The sequence below is a fragment of the Hypoxylon trugodes genome (genome assembly GCF_022578975.1).
Source record: "Hypoxylon trugodes strain CBS 135444 unplaced genomic scaffold F4822scaffold_5, whole genome shotgun sequence".
Taxonomy (NCBI): domain Eukaryota; kingdom Fungi; phylum Ascomycota; class Sordariomycetes; order Xylariales; family Hypoxylaceae; genus Hypoxylon; species Hypoxylon trugodes.
This window is the reverse complement of record NW_026250020.1, coordinates 813,279-837,803: the sequence shown is the minus strand read 5'-3', so window position 1 is coordinate 837,803 and position 24,525 is coordinate 813,279. Positions and strand designations below refer to the sequence as shown.

Below are 24,525 nucleotides of genomic sequence, written 5' to 3'. Positions count from 1 at the left end.
ATTTTAAATATTTAAATGTCCTATTTCCGACTTTCAATTTGTTGATTTAGTCGTTTTATTCACATTGTTGACTGATGGTCGCCTAATCGATTATTAAGCCTAGGCAATATGAGCCATGTGCATACGCCTTACTAATGTTTCTCACCTGATGACTGTAGGATGCAGCGGGAGGAATACTCGAGCATTGCAAGTTTTTGTGAGATGACGATTGCAATCCTTCCCGTTTGGAAGGAGTGCATCTACGCGGAGGTGCCGTGGTTGCCCGCGGGCTACGGCCGGGCGACCTGCGTACCGGCTGACCGGTACCGTAGTAGGTTGTAAAATTCATGACAGGAATGCCCGGCATACGTGCGACGTACTTCGCAAATATGGCTCGGCTATTTTTCAATGCCGGCGCGAGACAATGCGCGGAATTAGCGGATTGAGTAACCCAACGCTTCAGGATTTGGTGTTACTCAAATACTGGGCTAGGCGACGTTACACGACCGCGGCCTCATGTCTTGTAGGTATGTCAGATTATTTCAAAATGCGTTGTGCTGTGTGACAACCCGTGTCCGGCTGGATGATGTATGCTTGGTGAGTTAGTAATCCTTGGTATTCGCATTGTTGGAAAAAGGGGGCTCGTGATAGTGGAGATTATTTTTCTCTGGGACTGCTGAAATGTTACCTGCGAAAATTTTCCCTACCAGTCGGCCAGTAGTAAAATTTTTGCGTGTTGGTAGGTTGCATTTGACTAGTCTTGTTAAATCTAGATCTGTATGTGACCACGATCTTGACGGGTGTGGCTTAGCTAGCACAGGCGTTCGGCAGGCGCCGGGACGGGTGAAAAAACATGGTCGATTATGCGGGGAAGAATGATTGAAAAAGTAAAAGTTGTAGAGGACATGTACCTTAGAAGGGTGCGTGCACTCTATTGTGCCCCTATTGTGCGCCATTAGCCAGGGTGCCAGGGGGTCGGTATGTGAAAGCCACGGTACCGGCCCCGACCCCGACCGAGGCTGTGGTACATACTGAAGATTGTAGAACAATACAACTCATGGGTTCTAGGCTTGAAAGAAAGAAAGGGAGAAAAAAAAAAGTTATGATATCTAAGTGTAACGTAACAATGTCTTAGACCTCGTGTTTCTGAATACCCCATATTCGTAGGTCTGGCCGTTGTCTAAGCGGCCCTATTCGGTGGAAGCGAGTAAATCAGTCCCACGTGGGAAACCATGAAGAGGGCTGAATTGTCATTTTCAGCTACCAATGTGTTGCAGTTGCAGCGGTAGTAGATCGGGGGTACACAGCATGAATGATGGGGGAATCGCAATCGCATTTCCAACTTTCCCATGTTCTAGAAGACATAGATTCGTGCTTTGCTGTCTGTCAGCACTATGAGTCGATACCCGAAAAAGGGCTGTGCGCGCTTATGCCCCTTGCTATTTTCGGGTACTGGTAACCTTGCTGGTTCCTGAAATGGCTGCCTGTCTGACAAGTATAGTCAAGTATGATGAGGTGGGTATTACAGACTCATATGCGATTGAAAGCGATCGTAGCCGTTGGTGAAAAGTGAATCATCGCCGGGTGTATGCGTGGTCAAGGTAGACCCGGCCATCTGTTAGGTGTAGATATTGGGCGGCCTCCCAATCCCTATTGACATCATATGTACCTCCGTACTTGTTGAATTATTTGAAATAAATCGGGAGAAAATAAATACATCCCCTATGTATACTATACCTAAGTATGCGTCCCATTGAATCATAAAGTTACTATACCTATTTCAGTCCCGTGTTTGCGGATTCGGGTCGCTTACACGAACGGTAGAACGGAGTAGATGGGGAAGATGAAGGACGGAAATCGGAAATAATTGACCGGGTCATCCGACATGCAAGGTACCTGTGCAGCGATGCAGCACAGCCACTTTTATTAATGCGTGGTTCCTGGATTTTTTTTATTTTTTAAGTCTTATTTTAGTATGATCACGCATCATGGAGAACCTTCCACGGAAATACTATAATCTTTTCTCTTGAATAAAAATTTTCTTACCAAGCCTAGAATCCAATAATTCTGATTCCAGATTCTCGGGTCTTAATTGTGCCAACGAGGAGTGTAACCAAAATTCAATTGCCGGACAGGGGTATAATGGGGAACCAATTGGTCTAGCCTTGGAACGGCGAACGCCGTTGGCCAGACGTACATATTGTCAAAGTTATTCAGAACCATTCAAACGTTGTGAACGGGCTTTGTGTGTGTCACGTGGTCCTTCGGTTCTGCACACCCCGGGCTCGGGATCTGCGTATCAACCGGAAATAAAGAATGTCACAATTCTGTATGCTACTCATTGGTGTGAAGAAAAGAAGAAAAAAAGGAAAAAAAAAATGAATGTCAGTCATGCTGTGTTGTAATCAACACCATTGTCCTAATGCAGGATCTAGGGCGTCGGACTCATCGGCATGTTGATTAGATTTTAAGGCGCCTAATCGGACATCCTAGTCCGATGATACCTCGTAGGGCTGAATAAGACCTGGATCGAATGCCGAGACATTTGGAAATGTGTGTACCAATATTTCCCCGGAGATGAAATTTTTTATTTTTTATTTTTTCAATTTTTATTCTTACTTTTTGAAGAATTTGAAATCCCGGGGGTAATCGATATAATGAACCAAAAGGAGAATCCGGAATGATTATGTTGCATAATAGCCGCATCCTAAGGCCGTAAACCCGAAGCTGCGCAAGTAATAATGCGGTTCGGCCTTAATTAAATGATCCTTTACTTGTTACATCGTAAACTCCATCAGTTCCGATGCGCTGAATGTCCGCAAGGATGAAGACGAAGCGCCGAGGTAAGACTCATTTGCAGATACATTTCCCGGCAACTCCATTTTGTTCATTTCATGATTGTCGCATTCACTACATATGTTTAATTCAAAATGGTTCATGATTAGTATTATGCGGGATTATGACTGTGGCACGACGGTGACCCGACCAACACGAGAGATGATCTGACTGGTACCTGACATGTGACCCGTTCTCCGCGGTGGTTCTAGATCTTGCGCACGTGGATCTATGTACCATCCCAAGGAGTGTTCTGGGCTCGTACCTGTATTTAGAAGGGATGTATGTATCTTTGTGCATAATTCGAATTAAACATGGCTGCATGCGGTTATCATGCCATTACCTTGCTTGTGTGTATGTGTGTATCAGTCAACGCCTCTTGTCTTAACCGCAGAATTGAGTCTCTTCGGAAAGTCTTGCCAAGAATGGAAATATGCGGAGAAAAATCTGGTCTCGATCCGCTGAGAAAATGTGGCTTGTTAAGCAGTATGAAGCATCTAGAAGTGGCAGTGCACCTGGACGGGTCGGTCTTCGCGAATTGGAAGAGACCCTGACGGATATACATCGGAAACCGAGGAAAGGAAAGGTACGTATTCGAAGGATACTTACATCCTGACGTACATAATGCAAACACAATTGAGAAAATGGTGTGTCGGACAGGTATCGGACTAAGTAGGCCTAAAGGGGGAGTAATGATGCAAAGCTAGGAAGAAAATGAGATAAAATAGAAACTAGACGTATCAGAGTATGTAAGTACCTAGGTACATGAGAAAAGGTCTCAACGATCAAATGTTGTACGACCAATTGAGATCGACCCACTTTGAATGCATCTTGAATCAGTACATAGTACAAGGCCAGCGCACCCCTGTCGGGCCTCCCATCCATGGATAAGAAGTGCAAACTATATACGTCATTTCAGCGCCAAGGGACCAGGGCTTCTCCACCTGTGCGCCCATGTACATTTTTTCCCTACACATCCATCATTCTGCTTCCTTGTCCATTACCCCCATTACCCAACAATACGCCCTAACAACCCAAAGACCCAATAGGCATCAACGTACCTACTACAGATCTCTCTCTGGCTTCCCCGAAGATGAATAATTACATGCTACATGCAATGGGCGCTACTACTACCATGTATGCAGAATGTATTAACAATATGGACCCGTTACCTCCCTCCGGATAAACATTATATATCATCGTCAAACACCGTCTTATTCCGCATCATCCGTCCACATCAAGACAGGCAAAGATAAGAACAAGAGTTAGAATAAGACTCATACTACACACCGACCAAACTCCGACTTGCATTCGACCGGGGCAGCATTACAGATAACATCTTGCGACGGTAGCCTAGAAGCCGAATCGGACACGCAAGTCGAAGACAAAGAAAGACACAGCATCCAAAGTCAATAAACCTGGTTGGGCCACATGACCTAAGTGCTTTATTATCAAGCCAACATCATTGTTACGGGCTCCAGCACCTGACGATTACTCATTCGATTCGAAGAGGGGAGAAAGAGTTGTCTATAAGGGAATAGTCTCAGTCTTGATTGGTGACTTGATTTGGAGCGGTGGAATCCGGTTCCGAGTCGTCAGTACCCAAATAAGGTTACTAGCAAAGAACTTTGAAAAGCTAGGAGGATCTTCCTGTTAGGGTTCACTTTGAGCTTGTTAAACTAGAGACAAGGGACTGGAAACAGTTTCCTTGTACCTCGGAAGTACCTAGGTACTTGTCACCCTCCCTCTCCCCTGGTCCCCGATTGTACGGCCGTCATTGGACCCTCCTATTTAATCATCGACACTCGCCACTCCCGGGCCCTTTACCTTCCACCCCACACTTTATCATCTACACTTACCAAACTAATATACACTTACCCTACGTCTGAACTACATTAAAACTCTTTTAATCCTTTTGAATACGAAATACACACGCAATCGCAAACACAAAAGAAAATTAAAATCGAATATACGTTCCGACACCAGTTTCACTCGTTCGACTCCATCGCATCGTCACACAATATGATGCAGATGCTTGATCAAAATAACTTTACATCGAGAAATCACCAAACCTACCCATTCTTCTCGCAACAGTCCCTCGACGGCAGCTCGAGTACGAATAACGCTTTTAATCCCTCGACGTCGCTCTCGAACCTCGATACCGCTGCCGCCGCCATCGCTGCTACTCAGCGATATAGGACGCCGGCAACGCCGTCGCAACAGGGCTTTGACGGGGGGAACAGCAGCCAGAGTCTCACACAAGTACCCGACTTGATGCCGTCGGATTCGTGGATGCTTCACAGCAATCAGCAAACCCCAAGGGCAACACATCGCTTCAGCCATCAGCGCGAATCTTCGCTCTCCTCGTTAGGGTCCAATGGTCCAGCGTCGCCATACAATGCGAATACCTCGAACCCGCATATCGCCGTCGCCGACTCGAATAGTGATGGGTACCACGACATGAGTGGTGGCGATAACCACTACGCGTATAACATCGGAAAATCGTTGCCTATGTCCGACAACTTCTACACGAACGCCTTGGCCAACTTCAACAGCAACAACCGCGATGGCAACATTACTAATGTGAATCGCAATGGCCACCACAATAGCCGAGATGTTTCTAGCGGTCAACACATGTCGCGCGATGTAGCCTCGGTAGACGGCCTACCAAACCTAGCGAATCAGCAACACAGGTTCAGGAATGACCGAGGCTTAGCACCGCACGCAGAGCTGGCGATTGGTGGTGGAAGTTCGGCGACAAGATCTCATCCTGTATCGGTGGCGAGTTCTATCGCAGGCGGTGACTCACCAGCTACTCCCTCCTTCCACGAGACCGAAGATGACTGTCGAAGACCAAGGAATGGTGAGGCCTCCATCCATGCGGCGCATCTTCTATGCGACCCTGATTATGACCCTGAATGTGAAGATTACTTACACTTTTTTGATGATTCAGTTTTTCCCAACAACAATGTTCCGAAGCTAGACCGCACAATGACAGATATCTATAACGACGAGTTATACAACCCCAATTTTACAATCACGTCAGCTTCTCCACCGCCTCAAACTCAGCTCGCTATGTCACCGACAAGTGAGATATTTGCCCAGAGGCTTCAAGCCGCCAATAGCCAACACTTAAGTGCGGTGCAGTCGCCTGTCTCAAACCCTCCTCGAGATGACCAGTCTCCATTTCGCCAAGGTTCTCCATACGCCTCCGCTATCAACGACTTTCCTCAAGTGGGCGTAGAGCAAATGCGACTTGGATCCGCTCGACAGATGCACCAGCAGAGAAAGGCGGAACGAGACGCAAAAGAACTACAGCAGCAACTAGCACGCGGCTCCGCACAGCAACAAGGCACTCCTAATACGATTTCGCCCAAGGACGCGATGCTTGACTTCAACGAATCTGACGACGGCGCTAACATGCCTCTATTCCCGCCACAGGAGACTAATAGTTACAATATGGAGCCGGCTAGCAATGACAACACGCATGTGGTTTCTAGAAACATCTCGCAACAGTCGAGTCCGTCTTTTCAGTCGGTATCCTCGACCCCGATACACAGCGGGTTCAACTTTTCCATGCCGAGCAACATTCAGCTGCCCCAACAATATCCATTCGTCAGACAACAACCGCAGCATGCGACGCCCACAGCCTCGACATATTCGAGGGTGAGTTCTACTGAGGCCACGAATTCTGATAGCGGCGATGCGCCAAGTCAGAAACCAGCAGGATCCAGCGCCGATGGTGGTACCTACACTTGTACGTATCACGGTTGTACTCTACGGTTTGAAACGCCAGCCCTGCTACAGAAGCACAAGCGCGAGGGACATCGACAAGCCAATGCCCTCAGCCAGGTTAGATCGTCACCATCTACATCTACCGGATTGCCGGGCGCCGTATTAAACAGTCAGGCCGGGCCGCATAAATGCGAAAGAATCAACCCTAGCACAGGCAAGCCATGCAATACGATATTCTCTAGGCCCTACGACCTTACGCGACACGAAGATACGATTCACAATGCACGCAAGCAAAAGGTTCGTTGCGACCTTTGTACCGAGGAGAAAACATTTAGTCGTGCAGATGCTCTAACGAGGCACTATCGCGTGTGCCACCCTGACGTCGAGTTCCCAGGCAAGCACCGCAGACGAGGTGGTGTTGGCGTATGAGCTGGCGAATAGTGAAAGTCTGAACTCTGCAACGTATTCCTCCGATGCCAAGGCAGTGCGAATTTCGAATATGCAGGCGATGATGTTCCTGGGCGGAGAGGGCACTCGAAAGGTCTGGAAGCTGGACCAGGCCCCAATGCAGGCATACATGCATTAGGGGATGCATGCAAAGCCGAGGTGTACAGGTGGGGGTTCCGTTGACGTTGGAACGAAGGATCGATATCAGGGTCCAACGTCAATCTGCAGGGTCCTGCGGGCTAACGATGCACCTGGCTATTTACGGCATGGTCGCATTTTAGCGATAGTACGGCTTCTAGGTAGGACCCGCGGGCCAGACTGCTGATCAATCAGGATCCTGGGATTTAGAACCGATTTAGAACCCAAACTCATCCCCACAGCACCCATGACTGGGCACCCTACCGCTATGACGTCTCCCCATGACGTAACTTTTCAACCCTTTCGAAGGGCTTTCGGGCGTGGGGCCATTCAGTGCAACAGCATCACCACCTACATCATATTCCATATCGCTTATCATCGTTTTGCATCATTGACACCCATTTCTGGTACTTTCTACCGGAACAGCTCATCCATGGTTCCGTTTTCTGACGAGCTCCATGTAACCATCACGATTGACCGATCAACTTACGGCTCTTTATGGGATACGCATTATGATGTTTCGCATCTGTCATCACTTTGCATCGATTCAGACGCGCACACCTCTTTCTCTTGCGGATATCCGCAGGGAGTGGGCTTGGCGTCATTTCGGGAGCAGAATCTATCTATCTAATCATCAAATTGTTTTGGGCCGTAAATGGATGGGTTCTGTTTTTCCCTTGTCCATTCATGCCACTCTGCTTCACCTTTAGGAATTTTCCTTACGTCATCTATATATTCCATTATTTTTTTTTCTTCATGGGCTTACGGGTTCGGGTAACTTATAGACATGGGGAAACCAAAAAATTGGCCGGGATCGGATCAGCGATTGAAATTTCTTCCATTTTTACTCTTTCTATTATCCATTTAATGCTTGTTCAACTGTACAATTTTTTCGTCCCGCCAATGGGCAGCTGTCTATGACCATTACACCACTATATTGTTGCACTTTTGAGGGTGCTCTACTTGCTGTACGATTCTCTGGCGGGGAAAAGAAAGACAAAAGCATTTGAACGTGATTGGGGAAGAGGAGGCATATGACGAGACGAATACTCTTAATTACGACTTGTACGATCAGCGGCTATTTTTTATTTGTTTTTTTTTTTCCAGTGCATTTCATTTCTTTCAGCTATCGCCTTGATCGGCAAGCACAGCACTGGGTCGGCAACACAGGACCATTATTAAAAGCAGGGAGAGTTTGATTGTCGGTAAAAAAAAAGATTGGTATATTATTTTTATTGTACGATAACGGATTGACGGTCAACTAAAACAAAAAGAGGAGAGAAAAGAAAGCCGATGCGATGCACGAGCTTCCTCCTTCAACGATAGATTATGTCCTGCGAGGGTACACTTAATAATACTACCTACCTAACTACCTAGTACTGTATACAACATATTATAATATGAGATGTTTAGAAATGTTTCTTCGAAAATGTGCTTTGGTATAGTGTCTGTCGAATATCATGTTATTGTCGAGTGCATGCATACGTGTTGGAATCCTGACGGTGTGTGCAGATTAAGCTTATATTTTGAGGCGCGCAACCTATGGTGCCTCGAAAAACAGGCCATCTCTCAATCGCAAGGCTTGCTATTGGTTCCCTTGGCTAACAAAGAGGTCCCTTGCCCAAGGGAGCGGGTGTAAGTGCGGACCCTGTTTGTGTGCATAGTGTAAGGGAAAGTTTGCTTGCTTACTTCCAAGATATTATCATGTACATATGTATTTACTAGGGTATTAAACGCATGTATGCCCGGGCTTACACAACATGTACTATTTACGCCGTCCGTACGGCTGTCTTACTTAAATCTTGGAAATATTATGATTTATCATTATTGTATTTTTTTTTTCTTCATTCTACCTCGTTTATAATTGTTCTTTTTGTTACGCTCCGATGTAGGTAGACATATGTATGTGTAAGGTAATTACCGCAATGCGCGTGGGTTTGGTGCGCGCATCGTAGATATGACTGGCATCTGATGTCTCCACGTATCTCGCGATGGCTCAACGAATAGACAAATGCCAAGGTTGGTCGTAATTGATGCGTATTGGTGACAGCTCCGAGTCTTCTCGTTTGAACTTGCTTGCTTGCTGTAAGTAAGATAAGGTATGTAGGGCAAGAAAAAAAATGAAACGAATTGAATGAGAGAGCCTGCTTGTTAGGTATCATCGTCTTACCCCTACCTACCTCAAGCTCTTCCCTAGATAGCTCTCATCTCCTGCATTACATACATGTAGGTACATCTACCACATCCACCCATAAAATCCATACTCATCAGGCATAACAGAACCGAAAGGGAAGCGTAAACGAAGAAGGGTTGTTTAGAAATGACAAGTTACATTCAACACAATCACCCCGTGTAAGCACTTTAAGCAATCGGAGCTACGATCTATTTCTATTTTTACATTTACTTTCATACGATAATCTTTTTCTCCTGTGATAAATTACCAACCTCGTATGTTGATGTATTGTATGTATTAAAAAATTGATAGACGGATTTACATACATATGTAGCAGGGAATTAAGTACATACCTAGGTACATACATACGTGATGGTGCGTTCGTATACCCGTGTGTAACCCCCCCGAACAAGGATCCTCTAAAATAAATACGTACATAAAGTATCGACCTAAGTAAGGGTACTTGCGGGACTACTGCACGACATCATGTTCGTTTGCATGACCACCTCCCTAGGCCCAACAATGACGTAACCTGGCATAGGGATGAAGGACCTGACCCTCGTCGCTGTGCAAGTTTATCACTCGTATATTGAGGCATACTCCATTCGATCGTAAATTGAACAACGCTATGGTGCAGTTTGCAGTGTGGTATACGGAATATGTACCGGTCATGTACGTATGTGTAAAAAGGAAATAGTCGCAACACAAATCCTGGTTCCTTCCAAGTACTGCATACATACTTCGTACCTGGTCGAGAGCGAGTTCACTCCATTGTCAGTAACCTCGCTTTGTCAGCCAGTTTTTTCTGGTCTGTTCTGGGGTCTGCGGGGGTAGCCGGGGCCACCCGAGCGTAGTACAAATGTACTTCGCCCGCTGAGCCACACGTTTACAAATGTGGCTACAAGGTCATCTGTGGCGGTGACGTATATACGTGTATACGTGCTCAGGAACAAGCCACGCGGCGGCCAGGTACGCGAATCCTTTGCTACCTAGAACCGTTTCACACAAATGGGATCTCCGTATATGTGCAATTTAACTCGGCATCTCCTTCATACATCTACATAGATCAACAAATTGCCTCAACAAAACGCGTAGGATCTCATCAAGATATCGCCTCTTATGTACCCTCTACATTCCGCTAAAGACTATTTCGCTATTTGGAATCAAGGCTACATGCATAGGTTTACGTGTCTTATTGAATATCATGATCCGTATACTACTGCCGAAGCATGCTCCGCCGCAAGAGCCGCGTCACGTGTGCTAGGATGATCATTCACTTGTAACCCATCTCGTTTACTAATGCTATACGAATAAGAAGGCTGTGACAAAGAGTAGGCTTGTATAGACCCCGAAGGCATATCATCCAAGCTGAAAGTGAGTAAATCAACGAATTGTTGCCTGTCTTTCGGATATCACGGGGCTTATGACTCGACCCTCAGCTACCAGGGCAACCACTTGCTTCTTGCCCCAGGAGCACCCTGGGAGCTCCTGCAAGCCAAAAAAGACTTGATCGGTGGCAGCAAAGGAACTAGGCATCCGATAAACGAACTCACGAGACGAAGCGAGGTGTATGCGTAAGTGTCAGTCAAATCTGCCAACCGCGACGCCGATCGAAAACCCTATACTAATACCAACACCTGTAGCAACACATAGGTGAAGAAGAAGACGCTTCCAAAAAGGTACCCTCGGCGGCGGCGGAGGTGGCGGCGGCGGCCCTAGCACAGGTTGTCGTACATCCGGGAAGAAAGGTGTGATACCAGTCCAAAGTTGGAACTATAAAAATGGTTAGCAAATGAATGCAGTAGCATCGCGACTAATATCCTCATAGAATATTACACACCTGATAATAGCCTTGTGATGCAAGGACCTCTAGGCCTGTGATTGTGAACCAATGGTGGCTTTCGGCTAACTCCATTAACGGCGTGTAGCGGGGATTGTAAGCCATTTCCAGCAAGAACCGCAGTCCTTTAGTATCCTGAGGTTCTTCTAGAATGGACTCAAGTAGCCTCTTCACATTGCTGTCGACGGGTTTGTCGGCAGGGATTGTGCTGATGATGACATTTGGTATGTGTTGAACATCACTAGGCGCTTGCACATTCTTGATCCTGATGTGACTAGGGAATGAAGATTGAAGAGTTTTGACGGCGTTGCTATTTCGCGCCACAACGTATATAGGGCTGTAGCCGAGCGAATGTAGTGCATAGATGGCTGCCCTGCTAGTACCGCCGGTCCCTACTACCACCGCACCCTTCTCACTGGCTTCGGATGGTAGCGTGAGTCCGGCCGTACGTAGGGAGTGAACCATACCTCTCCAGTCCGTGTTGTCGCCAAGAAGGCGTGGCTTTGATCCGTCTTGCGAAGCTATAGGTATGATTGTGTTGACGGCGCCAATAATATTGGCCGATTCTGAGACGTCGTCAAGTAACTTCATGATGTTAATCTTTAGTGGGATTGTGACCGAAGCGCCCCCAAATTCGGACGACCTAATCAAGTCCTCCAAATCCTTCACATTAGAGGTTTCTTTGAGATAATATTCATGGGGCAATCCAGTCTTGTTGAATAGAGTATTGTGCAAGACTGGCGACCTCGAAGCTTGGATGGGTTTCCCAAATAAATAAAACTTCTTGGGCTCTATCTTCCCGATTATTGCTAGAGCCCTGCGAATATCGGCCGTAGACACTTGGCCGGGAGCTGCCTTCTGCGTCATAGCGGGATGTGTGACGGGTGTAAAAAAGCTGTTCATCACTCGAGACAGTTTACCAACGTCGCCCATATTTAAAGCTATGATGGGCTTACCGTGCGCAGCAAACATCCTATCCCTAAAGTCAAACAGAGAGTAATTATCTTGTTCCTTCTTCGCGACTCCGACTAGTTTGATAATGTCACCGTATTGAAGTGCTCGGTTGTACCATTGTTGCCAGGCGCCATTTTTCCACGATAGATTACCTTTAGGGTCGTGATGCGATGCAATGATGCGCGTAGAAGTGCTTTTGGACTGGATGATCGTATCTAGGGTCTCATCCGATAGTGTCATTTCAAGGTCCACGTACTCGACCCCTGTACGCATAGCCGTCTGGTATAGTGGGAGCAATTCTTCCTCGGACTTATATTCGAAACGGCCACCTTGTGATTTTGATCGGACCGTGAATATGATTGGTATTTTCGCTTCCAAACGTAGGAACGATATTTGCTTTGCTAGCGATTCGGGCGAGATGTCTTCAAGTAAATCAACGCGCAGTTCAACGGCATCAACGCCAACCACAATTTGCGGAATCGTTTTAATCTCCGACAAGAGGTCTGGCACGGTGAGGTTCACGAAGAAAGACTGAGATTTCTTCTTGGTGTCTTCGAAATGAGTGCTTTTACCACTAATGGTGGACACGAATTGGACGAAGTCAGCAGGTGGGTCACTAACCCCCTCAGGTGGATCAAGGTGTGGGCTGTGATATTCGTAATTGCTGCATTCCTGGAATAAGGGTCTGCGCCGCTTATAGACACCAAGAATCTCCTCAGAATAGGCAGGACGGGTTTTATCTTGCATTAGGTATTGTACCATTTGTTCCACGTCGCGGTTGACGAGGAGAACCGCACCACCATTGCGGTGGTAAGAGATAAGCAAATCCCGAGCTTCTGGTGTCTCGACAATGCCACCACCGCAGGAGAAAACATGACCTTTGCCTTGATTTTTCATAACATCCCGCAGAAGCTCAAGTTCATCGCTCCTAAATCCTTCCCAACCACGACCACTTTCTTCTATGATCTGCGGGATTGTTAGGCCGGCCCTACGTTCTAATTCGTGGTCGAGATCAATAAAAGGACGTCCGAGGATTTTGGCTACCCATCTACCGGTCGTGGTCTTTCCAGCGCCTCGCATTCCAACGATGAAGATAGATGACTCGGTTTCGGTTTGTTTTGTCTTTTGGGAAGCACCAGGCACAGCTTCATCGCCAGTTAAACTAACCTTGAACGATTGAGCCAATACATCCCACCAGCCGGGCCATGTCTTTCCAGTACATTCGCGTTCAAGAATGAGTACTGGACCCGGTGCTACAACGGATAGAACACTAAAGCTCATGGCTACGCGGTGGTCGTCATAGCAAAAAATACTGTCAGTAGGTTTAGAAATGCCCGCTAGCCGTTTGCCCGCGATGACAATTCCGTCCTCAAGCTCACTGCAATGTACACCGAATTTTGCAAGCTGCTCTCTCATAGCTTCGATACGATTGCACTCCTTGACCCGCTGATTTGCTATTCCGGTAATCCGTGTCTCGCCAGACGCCACAGCAGCGAGGACTGAGGCTGTCAAGAATGCATCTGTCATAGGCTCCATATCAACCTCAATGCCCTTTAGGCCACCCGGTTTCGGTCCAGTTACCGTGGTTGACGTAGCAGTCTGTTCTACAGTACATCCCATCGGACGCAGAACATCCGTTGCAAAACGAGCATCCCCTTGTAAAGAGGCTGCGCCGATGTTGGGGATTGTGCAGGTAGTGCCAGTGATAGCAGCGACCGCGAGCGGGTAAGTTGCCGAGCTAGCATCGCTCTCTACGACATATTCATCGGGATTTTGATATACGCCTTGGGGAATGTGGTAGGTATGAGGTTCATCTGTGGATTTCGTGACGGAAACACCGAACGCCTTCATCATAGCGATGGTCATGTCGATATAAAGCTGCGAGATTGGCTTACCACCCACTAAACGGAGAGTTACGGGTTTCTTGGCGTAGGGTGCGCACATTAGGATAGACGACACATATTGAGACGAAATTGTCGCAGCCAACTCAATAACACCTCCGTCAAGACCACCAGCTGCATCAACTTGTACAGGGAGACTCTTTTCCTTCTCTAGGTATTTTATGTTGACGCCGTTAGATCGTAGGGCGTCAACAAGCGGGCCAATCGGTCTCACTTTCATCCTTGAATTGCCGGTTAAGATAGTGGAAGGTGCGGTAGAAGGCGAACATAGGGCTACCACAGTGGTTAGGAAACGAGAAGCCGTTCCTGCATTACCGAGATAAAGGGGATCTTGGCTTGCTTGAAGTTTGCCGCCTTTCCCAGTAACCACAAGGACTTCCCCAGCATCTTCCCACGAGTACGTCGCTCCGTTTAGGCCACCGATAGCCGATAACATATACTCGGTATCATCGGAGTGAAGTAAGTTCTTAACTCGACAAGTTCCATTACCGAGTGCAGCAAGTACCAAAGCCCGATTAGAGATACTCTTGGATCCAGGTGGAGTCACCTGCACACTGAGTTCCTTAGGTACTCCTGGTTGGACTCGGATAGCAGGAGACAAAACAACTCGGATGGCGCTATCATCAACAACGCTTGCTCGCGGCTCGTAGGTTTGGCCTACAGCAGATAGGAGAACGATTTTCTTCTTCTTCCCCTCGTTTTTCTTATCGACAGCCATCTTTTGCAGCAATACATCGACGGGACATTTCTTCCCGGCTGTCAACTTCACGATACGCTTGTCATGAAGAGAAGTTGGTAAGTCATAACTCGCGATGCATTTGACCAGCCGTGCTACTGCGCCTGGTCGCAAAACACCTAGGTATCGGGCTAATTCGGCCTCCTTAACCATTCCAATTGCTACGGCCTCGCCATGTAAAACTTGGGGCGTGAGGATAGCTTCGAAAGCATGACCGATAGAGTGACCGAAATTAAGAAGATTTCGTAAACCGCCCTCCTTTTCGTCCTTAGAAACAACCTCAGCCTTGACGCGGGCAGAAGCGAGAACAATGCGCTTAAGTATGGTGCGAATCGGGAGTAGCCTTTCACTAGGATTGGCGGTTTTGGACCGGATGGTGCTGAGGATTAAAGCAGCATTTTCTTCGAGAGCTGTAAATTCGGACTCATTCCATATGGCAGCGGTTTTAATTACTTCGGCCATGCCATTTATGAACTCGCGCACAGGAAGTGTCTCAAGAAATGCGAGATCTATGTAGATGCGCTGAGGTTGCCAGAAAGACCCAATGAGGTTCTTACCCATGGGTGTATCGATGGCAGTCTTGCCTCCGATAGATGAATCAACCATAGAAAGAAGGGTGGTTGGGACCTGGACAAAACGGACGCCGCGCATGAAAGTGGCTGCGACATAACCAATCATATCACCAATCACACCGCCACCCAGCGCAATAATGACAGTATCCCTCGTACATTGCTGAGACAACATCCAGTCTTCTATCTCGGCCTTCGTCTCGCGACTTTTGGATGTTTCGCCAGGAGGAATGGTGTAGGTAAGTACTCTGCTTTGTGCATTGCGGCGCTCGATTGCTTTGTTGAAAATATCTAAAAAGGGAGGCACATATCGGTCGTGAAGGTTGGTATCGGTAATGACAATATATGTAGAAGACTTGATATTGTCGAGGAGATCATCAGGCACAAAGGCTTGCCAGATGCCATGGTCGACAATGATAGAGTCAGACCCTAGAATTGGAATACGGGTTGGACCCTCGGCGCTGGTCGTTTGACTCGCCATAGTGACTGTGATAAAAGGAGCGGTATATTAATGTGGCTATCCTGTGAACACCACCGACGAGAAAAGTAGAAGGAATATCTAATACTCCGTAATTAGCTTGAAAGAAGGAAGAAAAATTGCTTTTACGTGGGTGATATATACGTGGTGAGGGGTTCTTGGAAGGAAATCCAGTAGCTAGATCTCGACAAATTCTAGCAGAATTTTGATAGTTCACTCCATGGAAATAGAATTAGATCTTCACCTCTCGTGGAAATTCAAGAAGGGATTGAGGGAATGTTGGCACGAATTAGAAAGCAAAGAAGCGAAATGCTTGGTTGAGTATTAACAATGAATGGGATGTTGTAAGTGTAAGAGTGTGAGGCGATTAGGCCGACGACCCTTTGAGCTAGGGTCCGATGCGGTCCTCCACCAAAAAATTCTGGCCGTTCCTGCAGAATCTTTGGGATGGGTCCGCCGATTGACCAATAAGAATTGAGCTATGTGACAGCGATAGCTCAAAGTGCTAATAAGGAAACTCCGGTACGCGGGGCATTAGTAGTGGGGTCCAGAAGCTTGACAGATACATACCCGCGTTTTAGCCGCCGACATAAAACTCACCTTAATCACGATTTACTCTTTTATACAGTTGTGCACAATTGTGCATAGTTGTGTACAAGAATACACGATCTTCATACGAGATTGCGCCCATCGCGTCTCTGACACTGCTTCGGAGATATGACAATGTGGCATCGACCTACCTACAAAAGTACTAGGACTCCAGGATGAACTAATCCGTTCATATTTAATAATATCTTCGATTGGTAATAACATGGAAGAGGCGATGAAAACTATGGAAGAACATTCCCGCTGGTTTTGGTTGACAGGCCAATCTCCTTTATAACGCCAAGCAAACGGGCGATCTACCTTCGGCGATAATAAAAGACCGCAATTCGTATCTCCTACCACCTACAAGCCAGCCAAATCCCGAATTTTCACACACCGCGTCTCTCTAGAAATTCGGCATCACGAGTACCGCTTATTTTTGTCGGAATATTACGGGGATATCTTCTGCTGCTGTCCAATTCAAATGAGTTATCTGATCTTGATGTTTCACATTGTAATGTCGGCTATGTCGGTGTATGCTTTTTTCTTACTATGCCTCTCCTCTTTTTTGACCATATCCAAAATGCGCCGTACGAACTGACAAAATATCCATGTATTTTCTACTATAATCGGGGCTGTAGAAATATTGAAAATCAATAGAAAGGCTGATTAATAAATGTATATAGGCTTTAGCTACCTTCTTATAGATCCAGGGCAATCTTTCCGCCTAGTACGTAAAATGTTGACCATGTTCACAGGGGTACCCGCAGTCCACTCTTCGCGGCCTCGCGTTTTTCAGCCCTCCATTTGGGCAATTCTAGTATGGTTACGTGTGGGTCCATGGAATGACTGAATTACTTACCTATAATGGTACCGTCATTGCCAGGCTATATATCATGACTCTTTGTGCCAACCCGAGCAGTTTTTGTTCTTGTGATTTTGTGCCTTGTGTCGTGAACTATTTTATTGTTGGCTGACCTACAGCATCACCCCCCCAAACAAAAACATTAGTAGACTGGGGTTATCGTTACATTGGACTAACTCAAACGATACCTTAAGTCTGGGAAGAACGCTATTGGCTTGTCCCATTTTGGGGGGATTTGGACAATATGGCTTCCGCTATCGACAAAGACGTGGAAAAGCTTGAGGTCGAATCAAGACCAGGCACTGGCCGGGAAAGGTCCCTTGCAGCACGTTCCTTATCCCAAATACGCTCCTCGTCGATCACTCGCATCCGATCAAATAACGGGCATGGTGTTGCCGACTTAGAAGACGGCGATGCCACAGACGACACACTCACTCCCGCTCAACCTCAAACCGAGAAAGACCCTTTCGAGGTAGCCTGGGATGGTGACGATGATCTAATGAACCCTCGAAGTATGAATATAATCCGAAAATGGCTTGTGGTGATAACTGTCTGTATGGGGAGTTTATGTGTGTAAGTCCGACTCATCCAACCCACCGCCTCACAACAAAGCCGTACTCTAACAATGAAGATAGTACATGCACAAGCTCTATCTATGCATCAACGTATAACCAAATGAATCCTGAGTTTCATATATCGAGTATTGTTGGCACGCTTGGGTTATCACTTTTCGTCCTCGGTAGTACGTTCTCATTAAGGCTCCTGATGAGTATCCTTCGCTAAATTCTTCATTTCAGTTGCTCTTGGCCCGCTCCTCATGAGCCCCCTGAGCGAATTCGTTGGCCGTAGGCCGATTTATCTTGCATCCTGGGCAATGTTCCTAATATGGTTGATACCAAGTGCTGTTGCACACAATGCTGCGACAATGCTAGTGGTATGCCTCAACTTTATTTTCATATAATAATGTCCACTGCGAGGGGTTAACATGGGTTATAGGCACGATTCATCGATGGATTTGCTGGGAGCTCATTTCTCAGCGTTGCCGGCGGTACTGTCAATGATGTATTCAGACCCGACATGATACAAGCGCCGATGGTGGTTGTGTCGTTTTCTCCTTTTATTGGCCCAAGGTGAGATCCCATATTATTATCGTAATGTGTGATAAAGTCGAACTAATATAATTAAGCTTGGGGCCTTTGCTTGGCGGGTTCATTAATTACTACTCGACCTGGAGATGGACGTACTATGTATGTGCCCTGATCTAACCCCGCTGGTATTGGTTTTAGGCAAGCCTGGAATACTGACCTTCGGATTGAATTAGGCGATGATTATCTGGGCTTTCATTTTGATGGTGATGGTCCTCGTTTTCGCCCCTGAAACCTACCGTAAGCACCCAAGTAACTAGGGGTCGTTCTTTGGAATACTGATGGGTATAATAGATCCAATCAAGCTTCGCGAAAAAGCCAGACATCTAAGAAAGGAGACTGGGGATGAACGATGGAAGGCTCCGATGGAGAAATCAACCAAGTCTGTGGTTAGGACCGTTGGATATTCCTTGCTACGCCCATTCCAATTGCTCATCTTCGAGCCAATGTGCCTACTGCTCTGCCTATTCTCCGCCATCTTACTTGGCGTTCTCTATCTATTTTTCGGGGCATTTGGCTTAGTCTTCGGCGATACGTATGGCTTCAATCTTTGGCAGACCGGCTTAAGTTTCCTTGGTATATTTGTCGGAATGATTTTGTGCTCTGCGACGGATTCTATATGGCGTCGCACGCATCAAAGGCTCCTGGCAAAAAACAACGGTAACCCCGAGCCTGAATTCCGACTATCACCTGCGATCGCTGGGGCAGTCCTCGTTCCTATCGGGTTGTTCATCTTCGCATGGACTGCGTATCCGTGGGTCCACTGGATTGTGCCTATCATTGGGTCAGGCATTTTTGGCTGTGGTACGCTGATGGTGTTCACCGGAATATTCACATTTCTTGGTAAGTGCGATTTCCACGCGTGGTATTCTTCTAGTCCCGTATTTTCGCATTGGCTAATTATCTTGGTAGTGGACGCTTACCCACAATACGCTGCTTCAGCTCTTGCCTCGAATACCTTTACCAGGTGCATGTTTGCTGGTAAGTAACGTGCGTCCTTCCATCTGTACTTATTGTTTGCTGACTGAATTTCGCAACAGCCGCCTTCCCTCTCTTTGGAATACAGATGTACCACAAGCTTGGTTACCAATGGGGCTCGAGCTTACTTGCCTTTCTAACGGTAGCGATGATGCCATTTCCATATTTATTCTTCCGCTACGGGAAGCAAATCCGAAGACATAGTAGATTTGCTACACAGATATAGACGTGGATCTGAATTTATTAGCGGAATCCAAGGCCTCTTTCAATGTGTCTAGTGTTTATCAGAATGTATATACCCACGAAATGGAACATAGATTATTACCTTATAATAGCGACTTGCCGTGGGCCTTCCCCAGAGATTATACTTGCGAGGTTCCCTAGAGTAATTTAGGTAAAATGCTAACTTGTATGGAGTATACTGTGTTAGAAGGAGCTGCCTACTATTCGGACTAACGATATATTGTGATTGGGTATCTGCTTGTAGGATAAGGTAGTAGCTCGCGAGGTAGTCCATACAGCAGTCACACGACACGCGTGGACCAGTTCAGGAGAGCGGCTGCTAGCTACCCACCTATTGTAGTTGCCCTCTCGTGAGAATAACATGCATTCTGGCCCCGCTTGATCTAATTTAAGAGACTTTGCATGCTTCCTGAAATTCCTCCCTGATCCATTCAACTTCACCACACGACTTTGAGTGCTGAAATCCAACCCAGCAAACCAACCCAAGCCTACCAGAAGAACCTCTCACCCCGAATACCCAATCTAACAAGAGATTGTTCCGATTAGAACATCACGATGTCTGCCAGAGAATCTCTGTGCGTTGGCCTCGAGTGCGAATGCGGTCCGGTATGTATCCCAATTAAATCGAGAGCTAGACTAGCGAAGAAATGCATCCTGATATCTTACTCCGTAGATTTGGGCGCAGATCCGTCGTCCTCAATCGCTTATAGTAAGTTACACCTTCACCACTCTTTCTCCAACTGCTCCGGAGCTGACTAGATCAGATGCGCCGGAACACGTACAGTGGTCATGTCGATGCGACCGGCACCCCGCTCGATTGCATTTACTGGGCCGTTTTCCGAGGCGATTCCCTCATTTTTTATAACGGTATGGTAAACTCCTCGGCCCTGATGATTTGCTTGGTGTAGTTGGTATTGACTATTGCCCAGGGTGCACCAACGTTTTCTCTTCACCAGGTGTCAATCGACCTAATTACTTCATCCGTTGCCCCGAGTGCGATACCTTCATGTACTGCCGCGGCCTTGACAACAGGGTTCCCAGATCCATATTTGTCTTCGACGGTACTATAGTCCCGACCGAAACCTCGATGCACTAGAACTCGGGTTACGAACCTGAGGAAGGCGGTGGACAATATTCTTGCTTTCGCGTAGTAATCGCATGGATCATTATACCTTCATCTGGGCGTGGTTATTTATCGGGCATTTCGGGTCGATTCGGTCGCGCATGGTCTAGATCGGTCATGAGTTAGCGGCGACAATTATCACGATGGTTTTATAAAATAGTTTACTCACAATAAAAGAGTCGTTACCTATCGTCATCTTGACGGCAATATCTTTCTCGCGTATTCCCGTCCTAATTTCAGCATAGCTCTGACGTGATCCTCAAGTCGCCTATCCTTACGCCTTCGCATCCAAAGTAATACGAATATCAGGATCGTTATATCTATTGCCAAATGCTTCGTGACGATCCAAAATATCCAACTAGCCCATGCTGTAAGACTCTTTTCCTTTTTTAGCCTCCACTCGCGCCCTGCTGTGATTTGTTCTCGTAGTGCCGCAACTTCAGCGGATAGCCTGACTACAGCACGCTCTACTTTACGCGACCACCTATCACCTTTCTTTACGTATTCCCCATCATCTTCGTCGCCCTCTCTTTCCCGATACTCCTGTTCGGCGGCGTCGTCCTCGCTCATGGGGCTGAGTACCTTCATCGGGCCTTCCGTCCCGCTTAAAGGTTGCCGAAAATGTCGAGGTTCGGCAAAGGTTTCGTCTTTCGGCGATGTGTTCGAGGACGAGGGGCTATTATTCTTGATCTGATCCCAAACAAACTCAAGCTCTGCGACCAGTCCTTTTCCATCCCTATAACAGCTCCTTATTAGTTTTGCTCGTAATCACGCTGCCGGCCAATGACCATTCGGATCGATCCAAGCATTTATATCTTTCGATCTCTACACGGAACTGGCTGAAATATCGCATGAAATATTAAAATGAGAAGACTCACGGAGTAGTAGCGAAACGATGCATAGTTTCGATTAGCGCCTCGATATAGCGCCTCTTAGCCTCGGTACGACTGATTCCACGTTGCGAATTCCAAGCATCCCACTTATCGCGTTCGCGTTGCAATTCGTCTACATTCACACCGGGCCGTCGCTCGGGACGTTCCATCACACCATCGACATCCCCCTCCATCGCCTGTTTATACAATCCATAGAGTCGCAATCGGTCGCCCGGCGGGGGTCGCGAAGCCCCCGTCTTGGGGATCTTCTTCACCGTGTTCAGCGCGTGCACGAACACGCGGTCTATCGGGGGTGGGTCATCCATTAGCGAAGGGATAATCGATTGGGAGCTCGGGAGTAAGACACGGAGAGGAATGGGATGCTTGATTGGGCAGACGGACTGGCCCTGCGGGCCTTGATTCTCAGGGGACATACCAACGGAATCCGCCATTGGGAGCGTCTCATCTGTAATGTGTATGTGTGTACCCTCTATTGATCTGGATCTCTTTCTCTTTTGCTCTGGACCTGACCCTACGCTTCTTCCTATCTATATACCCCTATCTCTCAACATCGACCGACGAATCCGATTCGGGCGCAGGCGTGGCGGTCGGAGGGGCGTACGTATGCGTAGCAAGGCAGGTACCCGGTTGCTCGAAGGGCACGTCGACACAAATCGATAGCTGAGACCTAGGTATGATATGATATGGCCGCCCAATGCGTTGGTTTGGAGGCTGCCAATGGGAGCCCGCGGGTCAGGAACACGTCATCTATAGAGGTGGGAAGACCGCAGGTAGATCAATAATAATAACTCGGGGGGTAATTACTTGTATAGCTAACTCTGAGCTGGTTCGATATGACACGATATTACACGATTATATAAGTCGAAAAACGAAGGTATGTTAATTGTACAATGATTAGTATTTAAATAAGCTAAATAGCGATGATGGAGTTTATAGAAAGATTACTGGGGGTCCCTCATGGCTGATCCGATCCGGGTATTGGGTGAAATCAGAATTGCCTCGGCGTAAAGAAATTAGTTCCTTTTGCTAGCTATTACAGGTACATTTTCGGCTCTGGCCGTTCGCGTGCTAGGTACATTACGGTGCGTCACTGAGCCGATTAGCCCCCTGAAGAATGTGGGGATTGTCTTAAATTAGGCACCTTAGGGGGTATATCAGGGGAACATTATTACCCTTCCTTCACCTTCGGAGAATCGCACGTGAAGACAACTGTCAGACGGGGTAGGAATAATAGGCTCTGTTAATCATGGTTTGTTATTAGGTTATGATTAAACGTGTATTAGTTCCCTATGCATTCTTGTGGAAAATAGTGCAATGCTTTAATTGGTATGCACTGAAGTTTCTGAACCGGCTGAAGCATAGCGACTGTACGTCCTCGGGAGTCCTCTTAGAAATGAATTGGGCCTTACAACGTAATGGGTATCATTGAAAACATTGTCAACTTGGATATCATTTCGCATCCTTTCGATCGGAAATGTTGCAGGATTAAGACCAATTGTCGTAGTCTAGCTGAGCCGATTCTGCGCTTTTTGCCGAATTCAAAGAATCTTCCTTCTTTTTTCGCAATCGTTTCATTAGGTCCTTATTCTCTAGAGCTGAACGTGCCGCGTTGGCCCCAGCTTCTTTCTTGGAGAATGCGCTTCCACGACCCAATTGGAGATTTTTCTCACCGAACCCATCAAAGAACACACCGACGGTGTACCACGGTAGTTTTCCCGAGTGCTTGTCCTTCTTCGGCTCGCCTATGTCATTGTATGAAATCTTGACGCCTTTTGCACCGATAACCTGGCTTAAGACAACCTTGGGATTTAAGTCTTGTTGGGGGGCCTTCTGGTTGTCTTCGTTAACCTGGCTTGTCGGATAAGAGCTCGGAAGGGCTGGTTGGGCTCTAGATTCTGCCTTGATCTCCTGTGCCAGTGTCGTGCTCCAAAGAGATTTCATCCAACGCGAAACTATCGACAGGCCTTCTGCGTTGCCTAAGATTGCGGCTGCGACGTACGATTCGAAAATATCACCTAGAACCTTTCTCTTGGCGTTCTGAGATGCTTGGCTTCCCCCAACTCTACCGTGAAGGTCAAACTCGGCAGGAAATCGCGTGCGCTTATTGATTCCATATTGTAGGGTATAGCTAGAGAGTGTTTCGTTCTTGATAAGCCTCTCACGTAACTGGGAGCATCGTCCAACGCTCAGATTGGGAAAGGTTTGGGATATGAAAGACGTAGACATAAGGTATAAATACGCATCCCCAATCCACTCGAGCTTCTCGTAACTCATTTCTGTCGGCTTTGCCGTCATCCCGGAATGCGTAAGTGCCGCCTGCTCAAGGACTGGATCCTGGACAGGAGGTAGGGGCGGTAAACCCGAACTTGGTATATCTTCAATTGTCCATCGAGTTAAAGCCACTGGAGGGGGTATAGACAAGGTTGTAGGCATATTCACAGATTTTTTGCTGTCACCTTCAAGCTTCTGAATCTTGCGAGATTCAGGCTCATGTCTGTCGAGAGTATTTGCCTGTTATGATATGAGTAAATTATATATATGTAACGTTGATGCGATTAAAAAAACACTTACTTCATCCTGAGTAAGTAGCTGGGCAGTCAGTAATATTTTTTCGTTGTGGCGCTTTAGGACTGATATTATTTGGTTGTTTGGCTCGGGGGTGTCGCGATAGGCGTCGAGCTCATCTTTCAGAGCCTGTGCAGATCTTAAAAGATCTTCTGCATGTTTCAAGATTTGCGAAATTGATGTTGCATCCTTGGAGATAAACTCCGCGTATGAACGCTTCGACATTGCAAGAAATATAAGGAATGTGTAGTCAAAGGAAGACTTGAGGCAACTGGATATGTGAAATGTTAATTCGTGTTGGCGCAAGAGACAAGGCATGAATTACTAGACGCCCGGACCACAT

General features: G+C 46.9%; 6 protein-coding genes across 6 annotated transcripts; 3 read left to right on the top strand and 3 right to left on the bottom strand.

The window, feature by feature from the left end:
* The first annotated feature begins 2,776 nt into the window (after positions 1-2,776).
* F4822DRAFT_402722 (uncharacterized protein) lies at positions 2,777-3,431 on the top strand. Its single transcript, XM_051458042.1, has one exon. It carries the CDS (start codon positions 3,129-3,131, stop codon positions 3,366-3,368), a length of 240 nt encoding a protein of 79 aa, XP_051314176.1. The 5' UTR covers positions 2,777-3,128; the 3' UTR covers positions 3,369-3,431.
* Positions 3,432-4,376: 945 nt separating this feature from the next.
* Positions 4,377-7,180, top strand: F4822DRAFT_245508 (uncharacterized protein). The gene is made up of 2 exons (XM_051454359.1): positions 4,377-5,677; positions 5,768-7,180. The coding sequence occupies exons 1-2, from the start codon at positions 4,837-4,839 to the stop codon at positions 6,976-6,978; spliced, it is 2,052 nt and encodes a 683-aa protein (XP_051314175.1). The 5' UTR covers positions 4,377-4,836; the 3' UTR covers positions 6,979-7,180.
* A 3,596-nt stretch (positions 7,181-10,776) lies between these two features.
* F4822DRAFT_245493 (Pentafunctional AroM protein) lies at positions 10,777-16,345 on the bottom strand. The gene is made up of 2 exons (XM_051454358.1): positions 11,148-16,345; positions 10,777-11,080 (listed from the first exon to the last, which is right to left on the bottom strand). Exons 1-2 carry the CDS (start codon positions 15,786-15,788, stop codon positions 10,889-10,891), a joined length of 4,833 nt encoding a protein of 1,610 aa, XP_051314174.1. The 5' UTR covers positions 15,789-16,345; the 3' UTR covers positions 10,777-10,888.
* A 694-nt stretch (positions 16,346-17,039) lies between these two features.
* On the top strand, positions 17,040-19,608 carry F4822DRAFT_245414 (putative bicyclomycin resistance protein). Its single transcript, XM_051454355.1, has 9 exons — positions 17,040-17,808; positions 17,871-17,977; positions 18,033-18,169; positions 18,232-18,365; positions 18,422-18,482; positions 18,557-18,620; positions 18,675-19,223; positions 19,293-19,361; positions 19,421-19,608. Exons 1-9 carry the CDS (start codon positions 17,480-17,482, stop codon positions 19,582-19,584), a joined length of 1,614 nt encoding a protein of 537 aa, XP_051314173.1. The 5' UTR covers positions 17,040-17,479; the 3' UTR covers positions 19,585-19,608.
* A 1,308-nt stretch (positions 19,609-20,916) lies between these two features.
* Positions 20,917-22,048, bottom strand: F4822DRAFT_429023 (acyl-CoA binding protein; the record flags this gene model as incomplete). The annotated part of the gene is made up of 2 exons (XM_051461009.1): positions 20,917-21,460; positions 21,603-22,048. The coding sequence occupies 2 exons, from the start codon at positions 22,046-22,048 to the stop codon at positions 20,917-20,919; spliced, it is 990 nt and encodes a 329-aa protein (XP_051314172.1).
* A 1,026-nt stretch (positions 22,049-23,074) lies between these two features.
* On the bottom strand, positions 23,075-24,468 carry F4822DRAFT_245423 (ribonuclease III). Its single transcript, XM_051454356.1, has 2 exons — positions 24,189-24,468; positions 23,075-24,128 (listed from the first exon to the last, which is right to left on the bottom strand). Exons 1-2 carry the CDS (start codon positions 24,405-24,407, stop codon positions 23,103-23,105), a joined length of 1,245 nt encoding a protein of 414 aa, XP_051314171.1. The 5' UTR covers positions 24,408-24,468; the 3' UTR covers positions 23,075-23,102.
* Between the last annotated feature and the right edge of the window lie 57 nt (positions 24,469-24,525).